This window comes from Zingiber officinale, chromosome 2B (genome assembly GCF_018446385.1).
Source record: "Zingiber officinale cultivar Zhangliang chromosome 2B, Zo_v1.1, whole genome shotgun sequence".
Taxonomy (NCBI): Eukaryota; Viridiplantae; Streptophyta; class Magnoliopsida; order Zingiberales; family Zingiberaceae; genus Zingiber; species Zingiber officinale.
Window position 1 is genome coordinate 4715523 of NC_055989.1, and position 24773 is coordinate 4740295.

General features: G+C 34.5%; 1 protein-coding gene across 4 annotated transcripts; it reads left to right on the top strand.

Annotated features, from left to right (window-relative positions):
* The first annotated feature begins 1445 nt into the window (after positions 1–1445).
* Positions 1446–24232, top strand: LOC122045142 (ubiquitin C-terminal hydrolase 12-like). Of its 4 annotated transcripts, none has more exons than XM_042605230.1 (32): positions 1446–1605; positions 1892–1958; positions 2142–2289; positions 2412–2569; positions 4983–5248; positions 5320–5538; positions 5628–5736; positions 5811–5926; positions 6771–6869; positions 9053–9162; positions 9768–9842; positions 10826–10904; positions 10996–11142; positions 11215–11295; positions 11379–11498; positions 12730–12852; positions 14358–14435; positions 14603–14691; positions 15791–15899; positions 17294–17362; positions 17441–17551; positions 19122–19177; positions 19274–19451; positions 19524–19625; positions 19706–19777; positions 21043–21108; positions 21471–21536; positions 21726–21812; positions 23129–23245; positions 23335–23409; positions 23474–23560; positions 23639–24232. In XM_042605230.1, exons 1-32 carry the CDS (start codon positions 1576–1578, stop codon positions 23678–23680), a joined length of 3351 nt encoding a protein of 1116 aa, XP_042461164.1. In that variant the 5' UTR covers positions 1446–1575; the 3' UTR covers positions 23681–24232. The 4 variants fall into 4 exon arrangements, with proteins under 4 accessions (XP_042461164.1, XP_042461165.1, XP_042461162.1 ...); XM_042605231.1 differs by having other exon boundaries at positions 1895–1958; XM_042605228.1 differs by having other exon boundaries at positions 1462–1958.
* Positions 24233–24773: the final 541 nt, after the last annotated feature.

Sequence of the window (24773 nt, forward strand, 5' to 3'; positions counted from 1 at the left end):
TTATGGAATGGGAATGAATATGAGCTTGGGTATCATTCTTAAAAATGATGTTTGATTAGTTAAATATTTTCAATCGGAATGAACCTAAATTTCCTTTTTTACCCTTACAGCAAAATAAGAAAAAAAATTAGATGGGAGAGAAAATTGAATGTGAGAGAAACATATGATGAGAGAGAAAATATGATGAGAGAGAAAATGTGATGAGAAAAAATAAAGAGAGAAAGTATGATGAGAGAAAATGAAGAGAGAGAAAGTGTGATGGAAAAAATGAAGTGAGAGAAAGTATGATAAGAGAAAATGAAAGAGTGAGGAGAGAGAAAGTATGATGAGAGAGAAAGTGGGTTGAGAGAGATAGAGTGATGGGGAAAAATGAAGAGAGAGAAAGTGTGATGAGAGAAAATGAAAGACTAGGGAGAGAGAAAATGTGTTGGGAAAAATGAAGAGAGAGAAAGTATGACGAGAGAAAATGAAAGGGTGAGGAGAGAGAAAGTATGCTGAGAGAGAAAGTGGGTTGAGAGAGAAAGAGTAATGGGAAAAAATGAAGAGAGAAAAAGTGTGATGAGAAAAAATGAGAGACTGAGGAGAGAGAAAGTATGATGAGTGAGAAATTGTGATTAGAGAAAATAAGGAGAGTGATGAGAGAGAATGAAGAGAGAGAAAGTGTGATGAGAGAAAATGAGGAGAGAGTATGTTAAGAGAGATTGAGGAGAGAGAAAGTATGATGAAAAAATAAGGAGAAAGTGTGTAATGGGAGAGAAAGTGTGATGGAAGAGAATGAAGAGAGAGAAAATGAGGGGAGAGAGTCTATGATGAGAGAGAATATCGAGAGAAAATTATAGATAATGTGTGATGATAGAGAATGAGGAGAGAGAAAGTATGTTGAGAGAGAAAGTGTGATGATAAAATAGGGAGAGAGAAAATATGATGAGAGAGAACAAGGAGAGAGTGTGTGAAATTAAAAAAAATTAAACAAATATACTAAGGGTATTTTTGTCCAAAACTTAAGGATGGAGGTGAGTTTCATCCAAACCCAAGGGAGGAGGTGGGTTTCATCCATACCCAAATTTTTGGATTTCATTCCAAAATTTTGATTCCATTCCCATCAACCAAACACAAGGTTTGGGAATGAATCCATTCCCTCATTCCCAAACCCATAAACCAGGTTCTTACTGTGGCGACAAGGTTTGGGAATTAATCATGTACTAATTTTATTTAATAAAAAATAATTATGCCCCTTTATTTCGAGTAACTAATAAAATAAAATTTGGATTTTATAAATTAAAGTCACATTTTGTTAAAATTAATAGATGAGACGGGTCAGTCCAAGTCGCACCCAGGTTCCTACTGTGGCGACACGAGGGACGATAATGGGACCCGCGTTCTTGCTTCCGATCCGTCGACGTGTAATAAAAACCTTCGCCCGTCGTCGGTACCGACTTCCTGTTTAGGCTTCGTCGCTTGATCCCGTGGAAGGGCACTTCCTCCTCTATCTCCTCCCATCAGTTCTCCTTTCCTCCACCGGCGATCCTCCGCCTCGGATCGGATCGTAACTGCTGCTGCAGCGACCGCCCTCCCATGACTATGATGACGCCGCCCCCTCTCGAAGTATGGTTCTCGCACCCTCGTTCTGACGCCTCATTCGTCAACCTAGTTATTGGTTAGTTAGAGCTCGGGGAAGGAGTAGGTTTGCCCTGTTGATCTCGCTCGCTCCAGCGCAATTCTCGTCAGTTCTAGGGTTTCAAGTGGGCCGCTGCCTACCAGGCACTCGGATCGAATTGGATCTCCACTGGACCCTTCGCGAGTCTGCTAGGGTGTTTTTGTTATCGAAGCTGCATGGTTGTTTATGGATCTGGGCTCTAATTTGCGCGCGCGTGCGCGTGTGTGTTTGCAGCAGCAGGAGGACGAGGAGATGTTGGTCCCGCATCAGGAGTTAACGGAGGGACCCCAGCCGATGGAAGGTAACTGTTATTGATTTTTTAGCCGAGGCTCGTGATTGCGAGGCATTCTATAGTTGGTTGCTGGAAAGTAGTGATTTCGAGCGCTTCTGCTGATTTGAAGATAAAATTGCTTTCGGCTGTGCCGCTTAGTGTGTTTGGCTTACTATTGTTCTTATTTTTCACGTTTCGCTTTTTCTGTGTTAGTTTTATCAGCTGAGACAGTCAGTGCTTCAGAAAACCAACAGGTGGAGGATCCTCCTACGTTAAAATACAGGTGGACAATTGAAAACTTCTCCAGGTTGAATACCAAGAAACTTTATTCTGACATTTTCCATGTCGTGGGGTATAAATGGTAAGCTGAAACATTTAGTGCCTTCATGGCTCTGTATTCTATATGCATGAGTTGGCTCTCTCTGTTAGGATTTAGTAATTTAATGACACTGAAGACCTTTTTTCTTGACTTGATTGTTACAGGCGGGTGCTAATTTTTCCCAAGGGAAATAATGTAGACCACTTGTCTTTATACCTTGATGTTGCTGATTCAGCTACTTTGCCATATGGTTGGAGTAGATATGCTCAGTTCTCACTTGCAGTTGTCAATCAAATTCATGGAAAGTACACAATAAGAAAAGGTATCTCATCCCTTGTGAATGGAAACTTTTGATCATTTCCATTCATTAGTTTTGCCTAAAAGTATTCATGAGAAAATATAATAAGTGGATCCAATTTCAAACTTCACTTTTCATCAGGATCCATGGGAGAAGTGAATTATTGTTTAATATGAGTACTTACCTCAATAGATTTCCATCCAATCCAAAAGGAACTTGAGTGTTTTGGAGTGCGATTAATTCTGAAATGAGTGCATAAATTGCTGGAAGCTGAGGTTTGTCAGTTCAGAACAAGTATTCAATGGCGCCAAGGAAAACCACTTCCAATTTGCTTGAGAGTTTGAAAGCTCAGAAATTACAAGCACGAATACTTCCTTTTTCTCTATGAGAGTGGCGTTGCTTTTGTCAAGAGGGGAAACTATTTTTATATGTAGAAAGAACTACTTGATGTGAACTTAATCAAATTTTGTCTCATTTAATTTCCAAAACACAGGACGGATAAGCTCTTACAATCTCTCTCTAGTAACACTCGTCTCACAGTCAGAAAACACTTCTATTACCCATGCTACAACACTTAACTTCGCAATCTATGTACCCCACGATGCCTTTTTAAGCTCTTAGTTCTTGATCACAACACAACTCTCTCAAAATGCAATTCTCTCACATTCAACGCCAAAAACAGCTTCTACTGCAAGTGACCTAACTGCCAATAATCCATCTCCATGGCCAACATGACCTATAGTTGAAGATAGAGACACTCTGTCATGTGAACATCTGTTAAGTTGTAGAGCTGTAGCTCTACTCGTGATCCATATCACTGCTATGGTTCCGGTGGTTCAAGAAGTAAATGGAGAGCTTAGTCCACCAAAATGACTAATCACCTTAGAGGAAGACACCTCCATGCAATATAAGTATGCTAATAAACCTCTGCACAGGCACATATGAGACTTATTTTGATATGGCACCTCACAAACCATCATGCATTATGATAATGAACAAAATTTCTATTCTAAAATTTCCTTGTACAGTTTAAAGAATGACGAAAGCCAAGTGTCAAGGAAGCATATAACTACACAATGAAATATAAGAGATGCAAAACAACTGTTGATGATAACTTGATGCAGAGATCACATTATTTTGAGAATTTAATACATCAGAAGTTATTTTATTTAAAAACTAAGATCATTTTCCCATACCTTATTATATCTGCTTTTGAAACATTTTCCTTCTCCCCTTGTAATATTAACAGAAGTGTCTGCAGATTTTGCTGACGTGAATTCTAGTATGGATGGCCAACATTGACTTATTTTGTCTTTATATTTATAAGCAAGTGAACTAAGTTCGCCACCTGTGGAATGCCATCTGAATTATTTGTCAAAATTTGCTAGCTAGTAATCGAGGTGTCTATAAGAGGTGATTTGGGATGATATTTTAGCTCTATGAAATGGTTTATCTCCCCTAATTAAACAAAATGAAAACATTAGAGAATGTTAATACAAGCATTGTTTTCTTTTCAGGAAAGGTAGTTTATGGTGAATATCTTTGACATCATCATGGATATTAGTTTCAACTATTAAGGGATGGCTACATGTATCTTATGTCACTTTCAATTACATAAACCAGAATCCTCACACCTTTATAATCTATTTAACTTACTGACTATTGGATCCTTTGGTCATTTTTGGACATTCATATTATCTCAACTTGTCATTGCTTATTTTCTCAATCATGGAAGCTATAACTAAATTATTATTATTATTATTATTATTATTATTATTATTATTATTATTCTCACCTTTTCTACATTATTTCTTTGTCTTCTGTTTTAATTGCCTATCACTCTGGTCTAGAAAATATCAAAGGTCTTACTACTATCTTATACAAATTTCTTTTAGCTAAAAGGCACATGACAATTTTGCAAGAATCTTGAAGTTCCTCTTTGTTTCAACCTTGCATATCCTATTAATGATACGTACTTTAATGTTTTGTTGAATAAAAGATCTTAAAACCCAAAACTCTTTTTTACATAATTTATGTCCATGCATCTCAATTACACCTTTTCTTTTCTTTTTATCGAACGACATTGTAACCATTAAATTAAACTGTCTACAAAATAAATTATTTCTATCATCAGACAAGGAGGACATCATATGAACTTTTTATTGATACGCTGTTTATAAGTCTACAACTGGACATGTGCCACCATTATGAGCTTTCGCAAGCAAACTTATTTTTTTTATTGAGGTAGGTAATATGACTGACATTCTGTGAAGGTTTCAAAGTGGTTGTTACCAAATGTATTGGAATTGTTGCATGTTACATCTCTATGCATATGCATAAGGATATGTCTGAGAATCTGTTTTCTGTTAAAAATATTGATTTTAGCAAAAAAAAACATGATATTTTTAGCATTGCCCTTGTCATTTTTTGATTACAGATACACAACACCAATTTAATGGGCGAGAAAGTGATTGGGGTTTCACTTCGTTTATGTCTCTAAGTGAACTCTATGATCCAAGTAGAGGATATCTAGTCAATGATACATTTGTAATTGAAGCTGAAGTTACTGTACGTAAAGTTGTAGATTACTGGAGTTATGATTCAAAAAAGGAAACAGGCTATGTTGGTTTAAAAAACCAAGGAGCTACTTGTTACATGAACTCTCTCCTTCAGACTTTGTATCATATTCCATACTTCAGAAAGGTAGAAGTGATAGTTCATTTAGTTGCATGATCATTTTGTTCGGTGAATAATCCTATAAATCTCATTTCCAGGCTGTTTATCATATGCCAACGACAGAGAATGATATGCCATCAGGGAGCATTCCCTTGGCACTGCAGAGTCTGTTCTATAAGCTTCAGTACAGTGACAACAGCGTTGCCACGAAGGAATTGACAAAATCTTTTGGTTGGGATACATATGATTCTTTTATGCAACATGATGTGCAAGAACTTAATAGGGTTCTTTGTGAAAAGTTGGAAGACAAGATGAAGGTTTGAAAATTGTGCTTAAACATTCTACGTTAAGTGTTGATGTTGGTCTTTTCATTCACTAAATTGTTGTATTTGAAATACTGGCACAGGGAACTGTGGTTGAGGGCACAATCCAGCATTTATTTGAAGGACATCACATGAATTATATTGAATGCATTAATGTCGACTATAAATCCACTCGAAAAGAGTCATTCTATGGTATCAAACTGTTATGAGTTTGCATTTTTTTTGATATGTTTACAATTAATGCTTCTTGGTTGTACTCTGTGTAGATTTACAGCTGGATGTAAAGGGTTGTCGAGATGTTTATGCTTCATTTGATAAATATGTTGAAGTAGAGCGGCTTGAAGGGGATAATAAATATCAAGCTGAAAACCATGGGTTACAGGTATTTCTATTATATCTGTTTTGATACAGAGATTCTTTAATTAATAACTACATAATTTCTGATCCTCACTAAATTCATAATCATATTCTATGGTGGGTAAAAGTGCTTTGTATGTGACTATTAAATTTGTTTGTATTTTATTGTTCTTGCCATGATATGCAGTCATTCTTTTTGGTCATTAGTTTTCTATAAGACTTTGAATATGCTTTTTGGTCTTTTTGGTTCGTTGCCATGACATTGACAGAGGTAAGTCTCTTTCATTATTTGTTTTCTATAAAATTTTGAATTTCGAGATTATATAAATAAAAAAATATATACTGTGGTTTGTTACTGTGTTCTGAGTTCCCAAAAATCATTTTGTTATCTTGCTCGATAAAATCATTGACAGTGCTTAATTATTCGCCAGGACCCTTATCATTTCCTATGTAACTTTTTTTTAGTGACTCTTAATATTGAATTTTGTTTTATTTAGTGTTGACATACAGAAAAGGGAATGTCTATGGCAAACATGATATCCGTGCTGCATAATTCTTACTTGACTTGTATTTATTAATGCAACATATTTAATTATGGTTCAGTGATTCTCTTCATTTTTTTCCTTCTGATGTTTCTATGATGCTCATTTTTTTTTAGCTATGACTGCCTTTTTTAAAAAATAAAAATGAGCAATTTAAGGATTTTCCATAAAGCATTTAGCAAAACAGGGGAAATAAGTAATTTCCCCATCTAGAAGTTGGAGCCACTGATACTTGTACATTATTTTCCTGCAATTTAAAAAATTTGTCTTTGTGGTGCTATGATGCTCGAGGATTTCCTTTTACGTCTAAAATTGTGTTTCGCTCAGGATGCTAAGAAAGGTGTTCTATTCATTGACTTCCCCCCAGTTTTGCAACTCCAGCTTAAACGTTTTGAATATGATTTCATGCGAGATACAATGGTGAAGGTCAGTGAGGCTTTGGCACTTTTTTATGCATTAATTGTGTTCATTGAATATTTTGTTCCTAGAACAGCTTTGGGTTTTAAGCTTGTGTAGTTCTCCTTGAGATCCTGAAATTTTGTCAATGAAATATGGTCGAATTTTTTCTCTTTTTAATACAAAATCCTACCTTTTCATTTTAAATTATATTTTGTTGTCATGAACATAATTTGAAATCTTGTACCATATCACTGGTATGATCAAAACATATGACTGATAAATTATTGAAACCCTATAGGCTATATCAAGGAATCTCTCCTATGACCCACTTGTGTCTCAGTATTATGCTGTGCTGAGATTCGACATGCTGTAATTTGCATTAAGATGAATTCTAGTAATATTTATTATTTGTTTATCTGCATTTTAGAATATTAATTTACTTGGTTATCTAGTTTCAACAAGAATATCTTTATAAATAAATAAGTTACGTGAAAGAAGATTATAATAATAAAATTTATATGAATTCATTCCGAAGCATATTGAAGGGAAATAAATATATTTTTAAATTCAATTGCCAATTGGTTTGATATGAACTTATTAAAAATATAAAATCTAAATGAAAAGGGACTATATGAGTAATATTCATATAAATTTATTTTGTCATGGTCTAACAGGTGGAAATGCCTCAAATATGAGCACAATATAATTGCTAGAAAATTTAATTCAATTGATTGTTCAATTGTTGTGGTATTAAAGAAATAAATATATCTAAATGCATCTCTAGTTCTCGACATACTAAAGCATGTTGAGTGCTAACATAATACAATGCCAAAGTTATATTATTCCAGTCGGGGATGAAACTGTTGCACAGAATGATCCTTTAAACTTTAACCTCAGATAAGTAACTGACTCTTCTTCTTCTTTATCTCCTTCCACCTTTAATTCACCATTGATACCATGTGCCAACACTTTATCATGGTACCAAAATTGTATTATCCTATTTAAATGCCTAAAGTTTTGCAAAGCTCAAGATTTCAAAGCTTGGTTATGAATTACCGTTTGCTTGTATTTTATCATTTTAACACATAAAATAATGGTCGAAATATTGTTCATGTGAGAGTTTGTCTATAATTAAAATAGTGTAGATTAGGCGTTGTGCTATGGTGACATTCGGCATACTTCAGAATGTGCAAAAATTAATTCATATGAGATCTAATTCTATGATCCTTCTATATAGCTGCTAAATGGTATCTTCAAATATAAGCCTATAACAATTAGAAGTCAATTATATTTAGATCATTGAGCAACAAGTTAATAATAATAATAAGTACCTCAACTTCACATTATACCTTAAAAATATCAAAATCAATGTGCGTGAAATGAGAGCATTGGTTCTTGTAGTTTCTGGAATTTTCCAAGACCTTAAATAATACTCTTATGAAGTCTAGTATTGAAATCAGTTCTTTACATGTCATGATGTCCATAAATATATTTAATCATCTAGAGTTGAACTTAGGCTTGGACTTGGATTGATAACCACGATAGGTAAACGATATGGTTACATTTTGGCTATTTAAACTTGGCATCAATTCTACTATTTGCTTTTTTGCTGCAATGATATTTACTTGTGCCAACACATTATCGGTACAGTCGAAGACCCAAATGGTACATTTTGGCTTTGTAATGGATATGATTGATACTTGATATTAGAAAATAATGTCAAATATTGGAGATCTTTTTACAGCATAATTGTGTGACATAGTGTAATAAAATTACCTATTTGATTTTGCACAATTTTTGGCAAAATAGAAGTGAAGTTACGATTCCAAAATGAATTTTAGTTAATATATTCTAAACTTTATCTTGATTTTTAATGTCATAACCAAACAGATCCACCTATGAGTCTCGTTGCACTTTTACTGGTTCTTTCCAGCCACCAGGCTGCTGTTTACATTCTCTTGGGCTTCTTATGTCTCTTTGACCATTGACTCGAAGATTTATTCTATGAAGTTAAATTTTTTACTCTGGTGGTGAAACTTTGTAACTTTAATTGAGAATATCATGTGCAAAATTCCATATGTTGGTTCAACTTTCAACTTAAAATTTCATATAAATGATTATTTACCAAATTGCATTCTATTGATACCACTGTATAGTTATGATATGTTTTTCTATTTCTAATCTATAAGCAATTCTTCTCTGGTTTGCAGATAAATGATCGTTATGAGTTTCCACTTCAGTTGGACCTTGATAAAGATAATGGTAAATATCTTTCTCCTGATGCAGACAGGAGGGTTCGAAATCTCTATACTCTTCACAGGTAATCTCCCTTTTAAATCAAGGACATTAGATATTATAGAAACTGAGTGGTGGATCCAGGCCCCCAACTGTATTACTAGAATCACTTATCACAACTGCATTTAAACAATTTGGATAGACAGAAAATGCTACAATTTCTCCCAAGTGCTAAAAATTAAATTCTTTGAATTTTCAACTATTTTCTGTACTATCAAATTCAGCTTTCACCTTCTAAATAAACAATCTCTATCAATAAATTATCATTCTGCTCCACAGTGTTCAAATATTCATTGTCCAGAAAAGCAAGTGGAATGTACAACAACTCTTAAAGTTTTAGCTTCATAATGGGAATGCTTTTTTTTTCTTCTACAATTTTTTTGGGTGAAATTCCACCTTTCTTGCAAGAGTGTCAATCTCATTTATAGAAGCAATCTACTATCAAGATGGGTTATAGTTAACAATGCTAATACATCTTAACTGGTTCTTGATGATAACAAAGCATATTGTGTGGTTTTCTACAACCTTATGAAATAAAGTATAGTTCAAAGATTCAAGCCGAGAGGTTCAAATAGTTTAAAGATGCTAAGCGGTAGTGACATTTATATTGCTTTTTTCTCTGGCGTGCAGTGTTCTTGTTCACAGTGGCGGAGTGCACGGTGGACATTATTATGCTTTCATCCGGCCAACTCTATCACATCTGTGGTATTCAACCTTTTGCTTGTATCTTCTATCAATTATCACTTCTGTTAGGTTCTTCAAAATATATGATGAAATTTGACTAAGAGAAATATGGTGAAAGATTGCTTGATACTTTGAGTGTGTTGCTTAATTTTCTTTTCTGAGATAATATTTCTGAATCATACAGTCCTCGCTATTTGGAAATATCTTGTGGGAAGATTTTTTTTTTATGCAATATCATGAATGACAGATTGTTTCACGAAGCTGTGAACTTTATGTTTTTGTAGATTTAGCTAAATACTTTAAATTCTATTCTCAATGTTGGTTTCTACTTTTTCTGTTGTCAACAAGTAAAGCTTTGTACCATGATCAACATTCTACTGTTAATTGATGTTTTTTACAACTGTTGTATTAATACTGTATTAGTGTGATAACATCCAACCAATTCTATAAGCCATTGATATAATGTTATAGGCACACAAATTCAGTCAATTTGGGTTGAAGGATGAAGAGTAGAATGATACTAAAGCAAACTTCATTTAGCACAATTAAAAGTTATTTATAAGAGTTTACACAACCTGAATCAATTAGAGTTGAAGGCGTGAGGATTAAAGGGTGGCTAAACAAAATTCCATTTAAATCAATTAGCAGGAATATAGAAAAACTTAATGCTGTTATTATATTATTTTATATGGTCTAATGGTAGGGCAAAATCAAAGTAGCTGACTCCATATGGTTGGGACTCAGCTTCTTTGCTGATGTATCAAATCTATATAATGAGCTCATATATGTTTTAATGGCAGAAAAGCAACTATGTTTTCTTAATAATTGACTGGTTTTAGTTTCCAGAATAAATTGGATTTGACCTTGCTTGAACCTGCAAGGCTGCAACACTCACTAATTGATCATTGAATTCATGGGTTCTTGCCAACCATTTTAAGAGTGAACTACATTCTAAATAGTAGGTTTTTATGAAATATGTGTAGTTAAGAAATCTTTTGTCACAGGTTTAAGTTTGATGATGAGAAAGTAACAAAGGAAGATGCTAAAAAGGCACTCGAGGAGCAGTATGGTGGTGAAGAGGAGGTTCAAACATTGACCACTGTCTTGTTTGAGTCTAATGCCTTTCTATACTTGTATATAACTATGTTTTTCTTTTACCATTTGGGTCTTGCAGTTACCTCAGACAAATCCAGGCTTGAACAATACAACTTTTAAATTTACAAAGTATTCCAATGCTTATATGCTTGTGTACATTCGTGAAAGTGACAAGGAGAAAATTATGTGTGATGTTGATGAGAAAGACATTGCAGAACACCTCAGAGTATGTTGGTGAGATCATTAGCTCTATGTTGGTTGAGTATTTTTTCAGATAATTCACAATTTATATCTACAGATTAGGTTGAAGAAGGAACAAGAAGAGAAGGAGCACAAGAAGAAAGAGAAAGCTGAGGCTCATCTGTATACTATCATAAAGGTTTGCTGTTGGGTTTCATGGTACTGAGATGACTTTTTTATTTTGCTTTCGTTTCAATTGAATCTTTTTTACCTTTGCGTCAGGTAGCTCGGAATGAGGATTTGATGGAACAGATCGGAAAGGAAATATTTTTTGATCTTGTAGACCATGACAAAGTTCGAGCCTTTCGCATCCAAAAGCAGTTGCCATTCAATCATTTTAAGGTGAAATCATAAAAATGATTAAGCTATTTGAACAAATGAAAGTGATTAATAGAATTGCAAAAGACGTCCATGTATGAATAAATATATACTTCATTAACAAGATTTATTTTATTAGTTTACTTTTAATGTGGTTTAGTACAAGTTGTTAAAAGCAAGCACTTCGCTCGCTTAAGCGCGGAGCACAGCGAGGCACAAGCCTTGCGTTTCAGAGACCTCGGAAGCATATGAGGTCTCTAAAGCGTCACGCAAAAACACAAGTGTTCTCTTTTGCGCGAAGTACAGAAACTTTTTTTTTACCCTTTCCGTGACGCTCTCGGCGTCCCAAGGCATCGCGATGCCGTGGTTAGTGTAGCACCGTGAAAAACTTTGGGAGCGGATTTAATTAATTCAATCAACTCCCAACTTAAATAGGATAATTCAAATAGACTTTTATAAATTCTAATTAAATTATCCCAATAATATATATATATATATATATATATATATATATATATAATTTTAAAAATTCTAATAAATTTTATTAATTCATATAAATCAGATTTATATTCTAAAAATTCTATCATATTTTCAAAGACTTTTGATTTATTTTTAGTCTTTTTAATAATCTACAACTTCATCAAAGAATATTTTGTTTATGGTCATTTGAATTTTTAAAAACATTTTCAAAGACTTTTAATAAATATAAGAGTCCTTTTGTTTATTACGTTTTTTTTCTGTAAAGCGTGCGCTTCGCTTTGCACTTAAAGCCCAAAGACCCTTGACAACTCTTTTCTGTTAGTTCCATGTTATGAATAATCAAGGAAAAGCATTTATATGAAATTATAGTTTTGTTTTTAAGAACTTATTAGTTGGGAGAATGCAAAATGCAAAACATTATACTTTTTTGATTATATACGAAGGGAAATGGAGATGCCAATTTGATTTTTATCAAAATTATTTAGAGCATTGGCTTTATAAATGTACACTTCATAGAGGGAACTCAAATTTTGCATCTTCTGGACCCTTTTATTTCGATATATAGTGTGTGTGATTGCATCACTTGAGCATGTTACAGTGTCTTAAAACCTAGAATCATTCTGGCGCTCCAGTATATTTGAGCCTCAAGTTCTGCAGAATTTTGGACAATCTCCTTATTCCTTAAATATTTTCATTAGTGACTACAACTTGTTTTTTCATTGCCCTCTTGCACTTTTCCGAATGCCAATACTCTACATATTCATCTAATTGACAGGAGGAGGTGTTCAAAGAATTTGGTATTCCAGTTCAGTTTCAGCGGTTCTGGTTGTGGGCCAAGCGACAAAACCATACATATCGGCCCAATCGACCTTTGACACCCCAGGAGGAAACACAGTCTGTGAGTATAGTCACTTCTCTTTCTACTCCTGTATTCTAAATGGTGTAAAAGCATTGCTTGTGATTTCTGAGAATGGACCATTATTACTGCAATTTTTTATGCATATTTGAGGCTTATTGAGATATTGTTCATATTGAAGCTGTAAATGGTTTAAAAGCATTGCTTGTGATTTCTGAGAATGAACCGTTATTGCTGCAATTTTTTATGCATACTTTAGGCTTATCAAGATATTGTTCATATGAAGCTGTGTTTTGCAGTTCCTCAACCATGAGAATATGTCAAAGAATGTATCCATTTGTTGGTACTTTGTTCCGATTTTCTCTATCTAAAGCAAGCAATAAGGGGACTTGGATTGGAGGTCATTCTTGAGCTTGCTGATTCATGTTTCGTTGTTCCCTAAATTTAAACTTTGCTCCTGATACATTTTGAAAGTAATAGAGTTAGAATTGTTATCTGAGTCAGTCATGTTGTCCAAGTATTTCCAGGAGTTCAGTACTCATCCAGATATAGAAGTGTGGGCTGAGGATGTGTAACAGTTTTTTGGGAGTGATTATTGCCATAATTTTTTTTTAAAATCAGTGGTGTAATGTTTTCCTTTTGTAAAACTCATAAAGATTGCATGACCAAGAGATCTAAATATAATACTTTAATTAGACAGAGAAGATATAGAATTTATGCAATACAACTTATTTTCTTGGTTCTTTTCTACATTTGACCTTTTTTTGAAAATTAATTTAGGCACTAAGAGTTAGCACCATGATTTGATTTAACCAAATCATCTTATTTTCTAGTAGTTGATTTGTCTTATTCAGACCTGAGGCATGGGTCCAACATCATTAATTGTTTTTAGCGTGCTTATGGTCATTTAATCTTTTCCTAAAGTATTGTAATGCTTGATTTTATGTAGAATTTGTTACAAATATTATAGGACAGAGATCAAGATACAGGCTTTAAGTAAGATTGATAGATATATAAAACCCACAAAGTGCAACTCATTTGTTTGCTCATTTTGCTGATTAGTTCTTAAATGGTGTCTGTATTATTTATATGGGTCCATAACTAACATCTAGTTATGGTAGTCCTGGGGTTGAGATAGTTTCTTTGTTCCATCCTTGGAAGCTTTGCGAACTAAAGTTTCCACTTTTCTTTGGCTCATATGGGTGGTCTACTTTTTATTTCTAGAGCACATTTCATAGAAAATCTTTCACAGTGATCAAACTTCAACCTGCAGTTTTCTTTTATACATTTTTCAACTCCGCTTTGTATGTATCCTTTGTGATAGATTTTGTGAATCCTCATGGATTGTTCCATCTTTGAGAAAATATTTATTCATGTCATCATGATTTGATAAAACATTTCCTCTGTTTCTTGTAGAATACAAACTAATATTCAATAATACTACTTTCTATTTATTTCATGTATCATGAATTTTGCTGCCATTGCAATATAATTCATTTACTCCTATTTGCCCCATGAAAATAGTTCTCTTATGTTAACACGTATAGGTTGGACAGCTTAGGGAGGTTTCAAATAAGACTCATAATGCTGAATTGAAGCTGTTCTTGGAAGTAGAAATTGGACCGGTAAGTAGCTTTCGCACCTTTGAACAACCTGCATGTAATTGGGTGTTCTCTTTTAATATCTTTAGTCACAGTTTAAGTAAAGGTGAAGAGTTTCACATCAAAAGTTTCAAGTGGCTAGCATATTCTCTGATGCAATTATTTTTCAATTGACAATTGTTGCAACCTAGGACCTTCACTTTCTTCCTCCACCGCTGAAAACCAAGGAGGAGATATTACTTTTCTTCAAGCTATATGATCCTGAAAAAGAAGATCTGAAGTATGTATTATAACTTACCTGTTAATTTTGCTATTTTTTTTTAAGAGAAATGATATGGGCAGCGAATTCGCATAGCGAATTTCCTCCGCGACTGATGTGACAGTGTGCGTGGTCAAGTCCACGTCAGCGAAAAAAAATGCGAAGTAGATCTCACTCGCTGGCTTCCACTTTAACTTTTTCCTCCCCTGCCGTATCTCTCCTTCTCCTTCTCCTTCTTCTTCTTCTTCGCGTTCTTCATTCCTCGTTCTCCATTCCTCTCCCATCTCTCCTCCCGACGCATTGCGTTGACAAGAACCCTGCAGCATCACTTGCTAGAACTGTCGTTGTGTTGACAAGAACCTTGCATCATCACTTGCCAAAAGAATGTGGGCGCTTGGGGCTGGAAAAAAAATGGGGCATGATTCAAGCAAAAATAATAAACTTTAGGATTGGGGCTTAAAAAAAATGGAGCACAAATTGCTCTCACATGGTAGGGGTGAGAAATTAGGGCAAAGAAATTCCAGGCTTCGATTCCTTGGAAGGGAGAGGGAAGAAGAAGAAGGAGGCGTGGCTAAGTTAGGGCTGGGTTGGCCCTAAATGGAGGGCTTCGATTCCTTCATTGGGTTAGCTCACTAATGGGTGGAGCGCTCGCTAACTGGAGGAGCGTCAAGAGAGGGATGAAGAACGTGAAGAAGGAGGAGGAGCGATAGGCAGGGTAGGAGAAGAGTCAGCGACTGGAGGAGAGATGGGAGAGGAATGAAGAACGCCAAGAAAGAGGAGAAATACAGCAGGGGAGGAACAAGAGAATTTTTTTTGCTGATGTGGACTTGACCACGTACGCTGCCACATCAGTCGCGGAAGGAATTCGCTATGCAAATTCGCTGCCTATATCATTTCTCTTTTTTTAATTTCATTTGTGAGAGTAGCAGCCAGTGTAGGATTTGTAGTGGTTCACCATTTGCATATCAGCTAAGCCTTTCTATTGCAGTGGCTAATTTCAGAATGAAGCGCCCCACGTGCGTTGGGCGCCCAGCACAACACTTACCTATAGATATATATTTACTTGTTTTTGGTAGAACTTGTCCTTATTGTTTTCGTGTGTTTTCTTTTGGGATTGTAGATTTGTAGGAAGACTATTCGTGAAGTCTCTGGGAAAGCCGACTGAAGTTTTCTCAAAATTGATTGAAATGGCTGAATTTCCTCCAAATGAAGAAATTGATCTTTATGAGGTTTGTTTTCCATTCAATGCTGTTCAGTTAGTTTCTGTCAACTCTTTATCTCATCATCTGCATTTTGATATAAATTTTTGGTCTAAAGAGAATGAATACATAGCAAATGCATAAACCAGCATACTTGGGACAAATATTAAGCTAAAATTTGTGAAACCTTGCAAGTCCTATTTTTATTTTTAATTGTGATAGCATTATTTTTACATCATGCATATATTATCAGATTAACCTTATTTTTAATTTTCATTAGCAAAATTGCTGAGTTGAAGCAATGACTATGCTGAAACAAAAGAAATGATGGATAGCAAAACCTTGCCCAATTCATTTGCTGAAAAAAGGATTTTTAGAATTTCTTGTCACGCCTTGTATTTTAGTTTTCCTTCATGTTAAAATTCTTCAGAGTAAGAAGTATAAGTTGGCTAATCATATTGTTGGGACGAAGAAAAACTTATTTTATTAGTTGTTTGTTGAATTTTAACACGAAAAATACAGTTCCCACAAAGTCCAGTTATTGTTTTTACGTAATTCAAGACCATAACCCAGACTTCTTGTATTCCAGTTTAAAATTAACCCAGGAGTAGCTCTTTGCACCTGTTTGGGAACCTTTTTTTTTAATTTAAGTTTTGCTTTTTGGAAAATGTGTTTTGTCTCAAAATTATCCTGAAACTGACAATTGTCAGATTTTTTTTTTCCAATTCGATGTACTTTTTGCAACATTTGAAAAGTGATCTTTGTGTTTTAGGAGCATACAGTAATGACACTAATCATCAATTGAAATGTTTACGGCAAACTTAAAGTTTTAGTTTTTTCATAATAACTCTTTCTTTTCTCTTTTACCTGGTTTTTTGTTATCGGGCACTAGAACTAATTGTAGGTTAATTTCAAGAATTAGCCTCAGAATTTGTGCATATTAATAAGACGAAATGTTAATTAAATCCTTTTAGTTATTAATTTTTCATTTTTATGTTCCTTTTGAAAATCTTTCTACCAAATAGGAGCAATCAAAGAATTAGTAATCATGTAACTGCCATACCAAATGCATTTCCCCTTTTTCCATTAGATTAGCTGTTGAAATACCATTTTACTTTCCAGATATTCAACTCTAAAAAAGTGTTTTCTTTTAATGTACGAAACATATTTTTAATGCTTTAAGATTTAAAAAAAATTGAAATCTGCTTGTATTTCTCAATTTTTTCCATAGATTTTTTTTTTTAAAAAAAAGGTGCCCAAAAACAGGGCATAAAACTCTCCTTTTAATCATGTGTTGACTTTTCATACATTTATTTATTTATTAGATGAATACGCCTAGTTAGTTAAACATCCTTCTTTACATTTATGTTTTTTGTTTTGTGTCTTATGTTGATAAGGATTTAATTGCACTATACAATATTTAGGAAATAAAGTTCGAACCAACTGTCATGTGTGAGCATATTGACAAGCGGATATCTTTCAAATCAAGCCAGGTAAATACAATGCACAATGTTTTTAACTTTTCTTTGTTGCTTTCCTACTCATTGGCTTGTCTGGATCTCTGGATGTAGCTTGAAGATGGAGATATCATTTGCTATCAAAAATCTTTAACATCAACAAATAGAAACCAGTTTCGATATCCTGATGTTCCTTCCTTCTTGGAGTATGTTCGCAACCGCCAGGTTTGTCTTTCTAATTTATAATTGAGAAGTGAATGTATAACTTCGGTTTCTACAGATGTGAACCTAAAATTGTATTCTTTGTTGAATTGAATCTATCTTTCCAAGTAGGAATATAATCTATCACGTATTTGTAGAGATTTTTTAATCCATCAGTCTTTCAAACTGTCAAATCTGTCATACAGTAGATTTCTCAAACAAATTTATCTCCTAGTTTACCATCATCTCTCCATTGCTAACTCTTTGATGGAATGCCAATTCAGCCAAGTGGTCTACATCACTTGCCAACTCAGCAACTATTCATTAATTTAATACAGTTGCTCTTTAAAGTTCTCTTGGAAGAACTCATCAGCATGAGCTCTTATGTCCTTGGCCTGCTGCCCCAGCTTCAACTTCAAAGAGCCTTAGACTTCATCCTCCTGGTTAGGTCCATCGTCAACTTCATTATAGTGCACCTCCTTGCCTGTTCCTCTACCTCTACTCCTCAATCACACGACCTATGATGCTATTGGGTTTGCTGTCGGGCTCATAGGAACCACAATCTCAAATGGATTGATTGCTCTAGAAGAGGATGGATCAGAGTTTGAGGTACCTAACAACCCCCAACCTATATTGCTGAATGAAGTCTTATAGGCATTGTACATGGGTTGGAACAGTATTTTGTGTCACTAAACTCTGAATGGTATGGAGTTTGTAATGGAGAAAGACTTGTCACCGACTAGATTTAAGACTTCAGTGCTGGTTTTGACGTGCGTAAATAATGTTATTTTCGAGTGTTCACAAGGCTGACAGAATCACAAAGGTAGAAGCAAAGAATGGAGAAACCAAATAGAGGCTGATTGATAATGGTTTCTTTGCAGTTGTGCAGGTGGAAGGCATTGTAGGGCAGTAGCCATAGTGTCTCACCCATTTTGAGCCGTGAGAGAGAGATGGATCATTAAGGCCTTCCTTCAGCCCCCCTGGTCTGTCCACCAGTAGTTGAGGGAGTGCAGACTACAGAGACCTCAGTGACAGATAGATCTAGTAATTAACATTCGACCAAAAGATTTAGTAATTAGCTCTTTCAAATTTTCTTATAAATTCAGGAGAGGATCTGCTTGTATTTAACTACTTGTGTTTGATGCTTCTAAAACAATTGAAGTACAAAATATGGATGCTAATCAGGTTGTGGTGACTACTAAGCAGTGTCTTCTTGGTGGTAATGTCACACCATTGTGATATTATACCTTTACACAGTTTTAATTAGTAACTGTCAAGTGTTTATTCTGCCTCTTTTCTTTTCTTAAAATCCTTGCTGCACCTCTAAAAGGAACAAAAAATATAAATTGTGGGGTATTTGAGTGAGAAAATTGCAGAATAAACAGTAGGCAAGCAAGAGTGAAGTAACTACCTACCATTTTCTCCTCCATACATTTTCAAAATGTAATATAGGAGATCAGTGCCTGACTGGTTGGTATTTGCCAACTTTTGGTCTATTATATTCTTTATTTAATCCTCTACATTCCCACTCTCTTCTGCCCTACCATGGATTTGAGAGGCTTGGTCTCAATGTTTGGATAATATGATGTTGTAGGTTGTTTTTTTTCGGGCTTTGGAGAAGCCAAAGGAGGAGGATTTTTCCTTGGAATTGTAAGTACTTGAGTATATAGATAACTTGTATAATTGATTATTATACCTGCCTAAGTTATCTTTCTAACCTTTTACTCTGATACGATACCTGTTCAGATCTAAACTTTTCACATATGACGATGTTGTTGAAAGGGTTGCACGTCAACTTGGTGTAGATGATCCATCAAAAATTCGTCTTTCATCTCATAACTGCTATTCTCAGCAACCTAAACCACAACCCATTAAGTACCGGGGTGTGGACCACCTTGTAGACATGCTTGTTCATTATAACCAGGTTATATAACCAATACTAATTGTTTTCTGTGAATTTTGTTACAATTATTTCATACTGATTCAACTGCTACAGACTTCTGACATTTTGTACTATGAGATATTGGATATTCCTCTGCCCGAATTGCAAGGTTTAAAAACTCTGAAAGTAGCATTCCATCATGCCATAAAGGAAGAGGTGGTTTAAACGTTCAGTTCTTCTATGTCTATACTGTTGTTTTATGAAGCTTTCATAAACCTAGATAGTTTTGATTTCAGGTGGTAATTCACATCATCAGACTTCCTAAGAATAGCACCGTAGCTGATGTAATCAATGACCTAAAGACCAAGGTAATTTCATGTATGTGATGTGCTTATTATCTTCTTGAAAGTGTAGTTTGTGACAGAAGGAATATAATTCACTATATGTTAATTGACTTTATTGTTTTAATTGTGGATGGCAATCTCGATTGATCTTGATATGAATCGCCCAGGTTGGATCGCGATCAACCACTGCTGATCTGTTTCTGGGTGATTTTTCACACATCCCTGCATGTATGTGTGAAATCTAGAATAGTCAGGCTATAATTGATGAAATTAGTGAATTAATTCGTCATAATCATGGGAGAATAGAAGAAATCAGTTGAAATTGGCTGATATCTCTATATGTAGATCTAGAGTTGACTACTAAGTATTGCCTTTATGATAGGAGCAAACCTTGAGGAGATCGATTGTGCCTTGCTAGAAGATCGTTGTGCAGAAGTGGATATGTTTGTGTTCTTGAGTAGGATGATGGGGTTGTCTTCTTGTGTAGGAAGACAAGCATGACCTCTAAGTTTTTGAAGAAGATGAAGTGCAATGATGGTGTGGGTACTTCCATGGGTGTTGCTGCATGTGTTCTTATTACAGCAAAATGTGATAACCCTCACCTTGGGGCCTGTCCAGGATGCCCAATGCGATTTGGAAGGGAGGTAAATCACGTGGGCTTTGCCCAACACAGTGGCCCTTTGCATGGGGTTAGGTGACTTGCAATGTATTTCGCACATGACCTATTGCAGCGACATCACGTGCAAGTACCAACTGTGCTAGCCCGTGGGGGTAGTTGCATGTGTTCCTAGAATATATCAAGGAATGACCCTCCATATATAAATTAATTAAAAATTAATATTAGTCTATTTGTTAATCATTAAATTGAACAACTAATTAATAAATACATATAATTGTTTATACATTTAATTATATTAATACTTCAAAAATTAATTTAATATTATTTCGTCAATTATTAATAATTTATTGTTAATTAATTATTTTTATTAGTTTAATTAAGTAATTTATTCTTATTGACTTATTGGAAACAGAAATTATAAAGTAAAACTTCTGCAATGTGTAATATTCATATTTGATTATCTATAATTCACATTTTTTTAGATTTTGAAATATCTTTTATTTTCTTATTTTTAATTTTAATTTTTTAATATTGGTTCTGATCCCACAACCCAATATGGTCTATACCTAGTTTTTTTTTTTATATAATTTCTGATATACATACTATCACTCATGGTTTTACTGATTGATGTATGGCTTACAGTTTCTTATGGTTCTTTTTCCCCATTTAGGTTGAGCTCTCTCGTCCTGATGCTGAAGTCAGATTACTTGAGGTTTTCTATCACAAGATCTACAAGGTACCATTTTATTATTGATATTTTTAGTGGAAGGTTGAAAAGCTTACATAAGCAAGGTTACTGTTAGTATTTTGACTACTTTTATATGGGATTCGTCCAGAAAATTAATTATCTGCTCAGCTACATTTGAAAGGTATTACTGGCCTTTTAGCAAAACAAAGTGTCTCATATACCTCAAAAGTGAGAATGTGCTCACATTTGTATTTCTTTTTCTATAGCATGTACTGACAAAAATACTATCCTGTTGGACATTTAGTAACTTTCACCAATTATTTTCCATGCTCCTCTACAGTTGGAAATTCCGTCTACTCAAAGCTTTTTTGAAGTATTCTTGCCTCCATCTTTACTTTTTGTCCATGCAGATATTTCCACCAGGTGAGAAAATTGAAAACATTAATGATCAATACTGGACTTTACGTGCAGAGGAGGTTGGTTTCCATTTTCAATTTTTCATTGGAGGCTACTTTTAATTAATTTGTTCTTTTTGTTGATATTCATTATAATGCTGTCTTATGTGCTAGTAACCTAGCAGGTCTATCATTGTAAAGACAAATTTGGGTGGTTTTGTTACATATATTTGTGATTTATGATTTTTCTAATAAGTATTGTCCTTGCAGATTCCAGAGGAAGAGAAAAGCCTTGGCCTTCATGATCGCTTGATTCATGTCTATCACTTTACTAGAGATTCTAATCAGAACCAAATGGTAACTTTAATGTGTTTGAGTTGTCATTTTGCTATATCTTCACAAAGTAGAATAGAATCATATCTTTTCTAATAAAGTCTGGTGTAGTTTATTTTCTCCACCAACAAAATTCATGTATGTTTCCTTTTACCTCTATCATAGCATTTTTCTCTACAAGGTTTCCGAGCTAAGTGCCAAAATAATTTTATTTGTATGTCTGGTGACATACTGCATTTTGTTAGTCTAGTGGTTGCACTTTGACAGATAGGTTAGTCTTTTGTCTCTCTTATGCTGTTCTCTAGTTCGTGGAGATGTGAAGATTTTACATTCTCCTGTTTGACATCTTATTATCTTTTTGAAGTAATATTGTGGCAAACTTTACTCAGTCTCACTTGTGATATTAAGTCTCCTACATATATTCTAATTTCTCTGCAATCTGTGATAAGTCATTTCATTAGCAAGCATAGGAATTATGGTATCTTCCATTTGATACTCATGAAGATTTTACCGATTTGAAAATCAGATATATCTTTTTAAAGTCTGGCAGGATTGTCAAGTCTCTCAATTCCAACAAATGTTATGTCTTGATCATGCATTGCGTGTTTCTTCTTCATTTTTATTTTCTACATAAGGTAGTGTTCTACTTTTATGTGAACGAGACTTATAAGTTACTAGATTCATTTTTTTATATTGTGTAATAGGTTTGATCCCACAGACTTTATTATTTTTGTTGGATGTTATGTTTGCGTCTCATTTATATGTGAGGTATTAGTTATATTTTAAGAGTACAATTCTTTCTTCTCAACTAATGCAATTGTCTTTATCCATCAATTCTGCAATTTCTTTTCATGCTTCTGTTTGTTCAAATTTAATAGAGAGAGATTTCCATATGCTTCATTGCATACTTGAATTTTCTGCTGTAGCAAAGCCGGAACCATATATCCATGGAGAAGGAACCCAAAATTGCCCCCAGAACTATTGAGGGCGTTATTTATTTTAAATCTATGGTGCCTTTTCAATATCGTTTTCTGTTTTGCACAATGGTTATTTGGGTTTCTCAGCTTGGATTATGTTGTGGGTGTCAATACACCCTACACCACGTGATTTACTGATTTAATTTCTTGAAAAAATTGTTTCTATCCATGAAATTTCCCCCCTTTTCCCCCTGTTTGAATTCTCTTACATGCCAATAACGGACATTCCATTTTCTTAATGATTTTTTCTTTGTTTTCAACTCTGTTTTTTATATCATGTTTTATGGGTATAATTAGTTAATTTATCGTAATGATGTTTCTTTTGTTTATCCCCAAAATCAATCATTTAATGCTTCCTTGCAGCAAGTTCAGAATTTTGGAGAGCCTTTCTTCCTTGTTATTAAGGAAGGTGAGACTTTAACCGATATCAAAATACGCATTCAGAAGAAACTGCAAGTTCCCGATGATGAATTTTCAAAGGTATTTTACTATTTTTTCTTGTTACTTTTGTGACTTTTAGTACTTACTTAAAGGTCAATGAATCTAATATAATTCTTTTGTTCAATCAGTGGAAGTTTGCTTTTATATCACTTGGACGTCCTGAATACCTCCAGGATTCAGACATTGTATCCAATAGATTTCAGGTATGTTTATTTTGTTGTTTGTTTCTGTTTTTTAGTCCCAATGACATTGTTTAAGTTGGTGCAGAGAAGAGATATTTATGGAGCCTGGGAGCAGTATCTTGGTTTAGAGCATTCCGACACTGCTCCAAAAAAAGCTTACACGACTAATCAGGTAAACTTCCCTTGAGCTTGTTATGATTCTGTTTCATCAATTTGGCAAAATATCAGTAATACTATGTTTTCCCTGCAGAACCGTCACACCTTCGAGAAGCCAGTGAAAATTTATAATTGAAAGTGACTAGATCCCCTCCCAAAACATCCCATGCTGTCATCTCACAAGTGCATGGATAGCGGAGAATGACATGTAGATTTTAGAAATAAATGCAGCAAGGTGAGGTGAAATGAAGTGGGATTTCGTCACCAGAATTGTTCTGGTGTTGCTGAGAGGACGTTGACGACAGAATCGGTGCTCTATCTTCAGCTCCTGTAATGGTTTGCCCATGTTCTTGGTATAACTTTTCTCCCTATATTAGGTTTCCACATTGTTGGTTCAGTATAATTTGGTATATAAGATTTTGGATTAGGGGGGCAGTTATAGGGTATAGTTGGGTGTCTCTTTTGACCTTTCACTTTTTTGTCTATCCCTCTTTCCCACCTTCGTTATATGTTCGACCTTTCTTCTTGGGTTGTAAAATAGGGCGATTTGATGTAACAGGTTGCCTTAGTGTTCCATGACCATGTACAAGAAAGAACCGACGAAGACTCCACTCCATGTATCATGTTCAGACTCGTACACAATTTTTCTCTACGACGAGAATACCGAGTGCAACTTCTTAATTTTAAATGATGTTTATCCATCTATAGCAAGCAGGCAGTCCATTTCGTTTTGCTTCATATTTAACACTTTTTGTTGTTTATAAGTTGGATGTGATTAGTTCTCTACCCTTGGTGATCGTTAATGTCACTTATAGCATCTTATATTCTCAGTGGGTCGATCGGTCGGCCGGTTCAGTCAGTAGTTACTCTGCCCGACTGGATCATTGAAAAGCTTCGTTGAAATGTATCTTGTGTAAACTGAAATAAAAAAAGTTAATGGTTGAACCGGTCCAGTTATAAAAACATTGCTGTTTGTTCGTGTTCAGTGTCAATCTTTTGGGTCGTGACTTTCCACAAGTCTATTGAATAATAAACCATTGTCCTTCCAATATTGAATAACTTAATCCACAATAAGAATAAAATGGCATGTTAAAGTTGAAACGGAATGAACTAAGCTAATAAAATAATAATAATTAGTATTGATTCTTGGAAGACAATCTCTTCTGGTCAACTATAATCCTGTTGATGTGATTTTTTTTTTCATAAAGTACTTGCATAATGAATTGGTT

Excerpts from the sequence above, each read along its gene's own strand:
- LOC122045142 (XM_042605228.1), top strand. The coding sequence starts at position 1,844 with ATGGATCTGGGCTCTAATTTGCGCGCGCGTGCGCGTGTGTGTTTGCAG. Across the intron at positions 2,290-2,411 it reads CATGTCGTGGGGTATAAATG|GCGGGTGCTAATTTTTCCCA; the intron begins GTAAGCTGAAAC and ends TGATTGTTACAG. Across the intron at positions 9,163-9,767 it reads AATCTCTATACTCTTCACAG|TGTTCTTGTTCACAGTGGCG; the intron begins GTAATCTCCCTT and ends TCTGGCGTGCAG.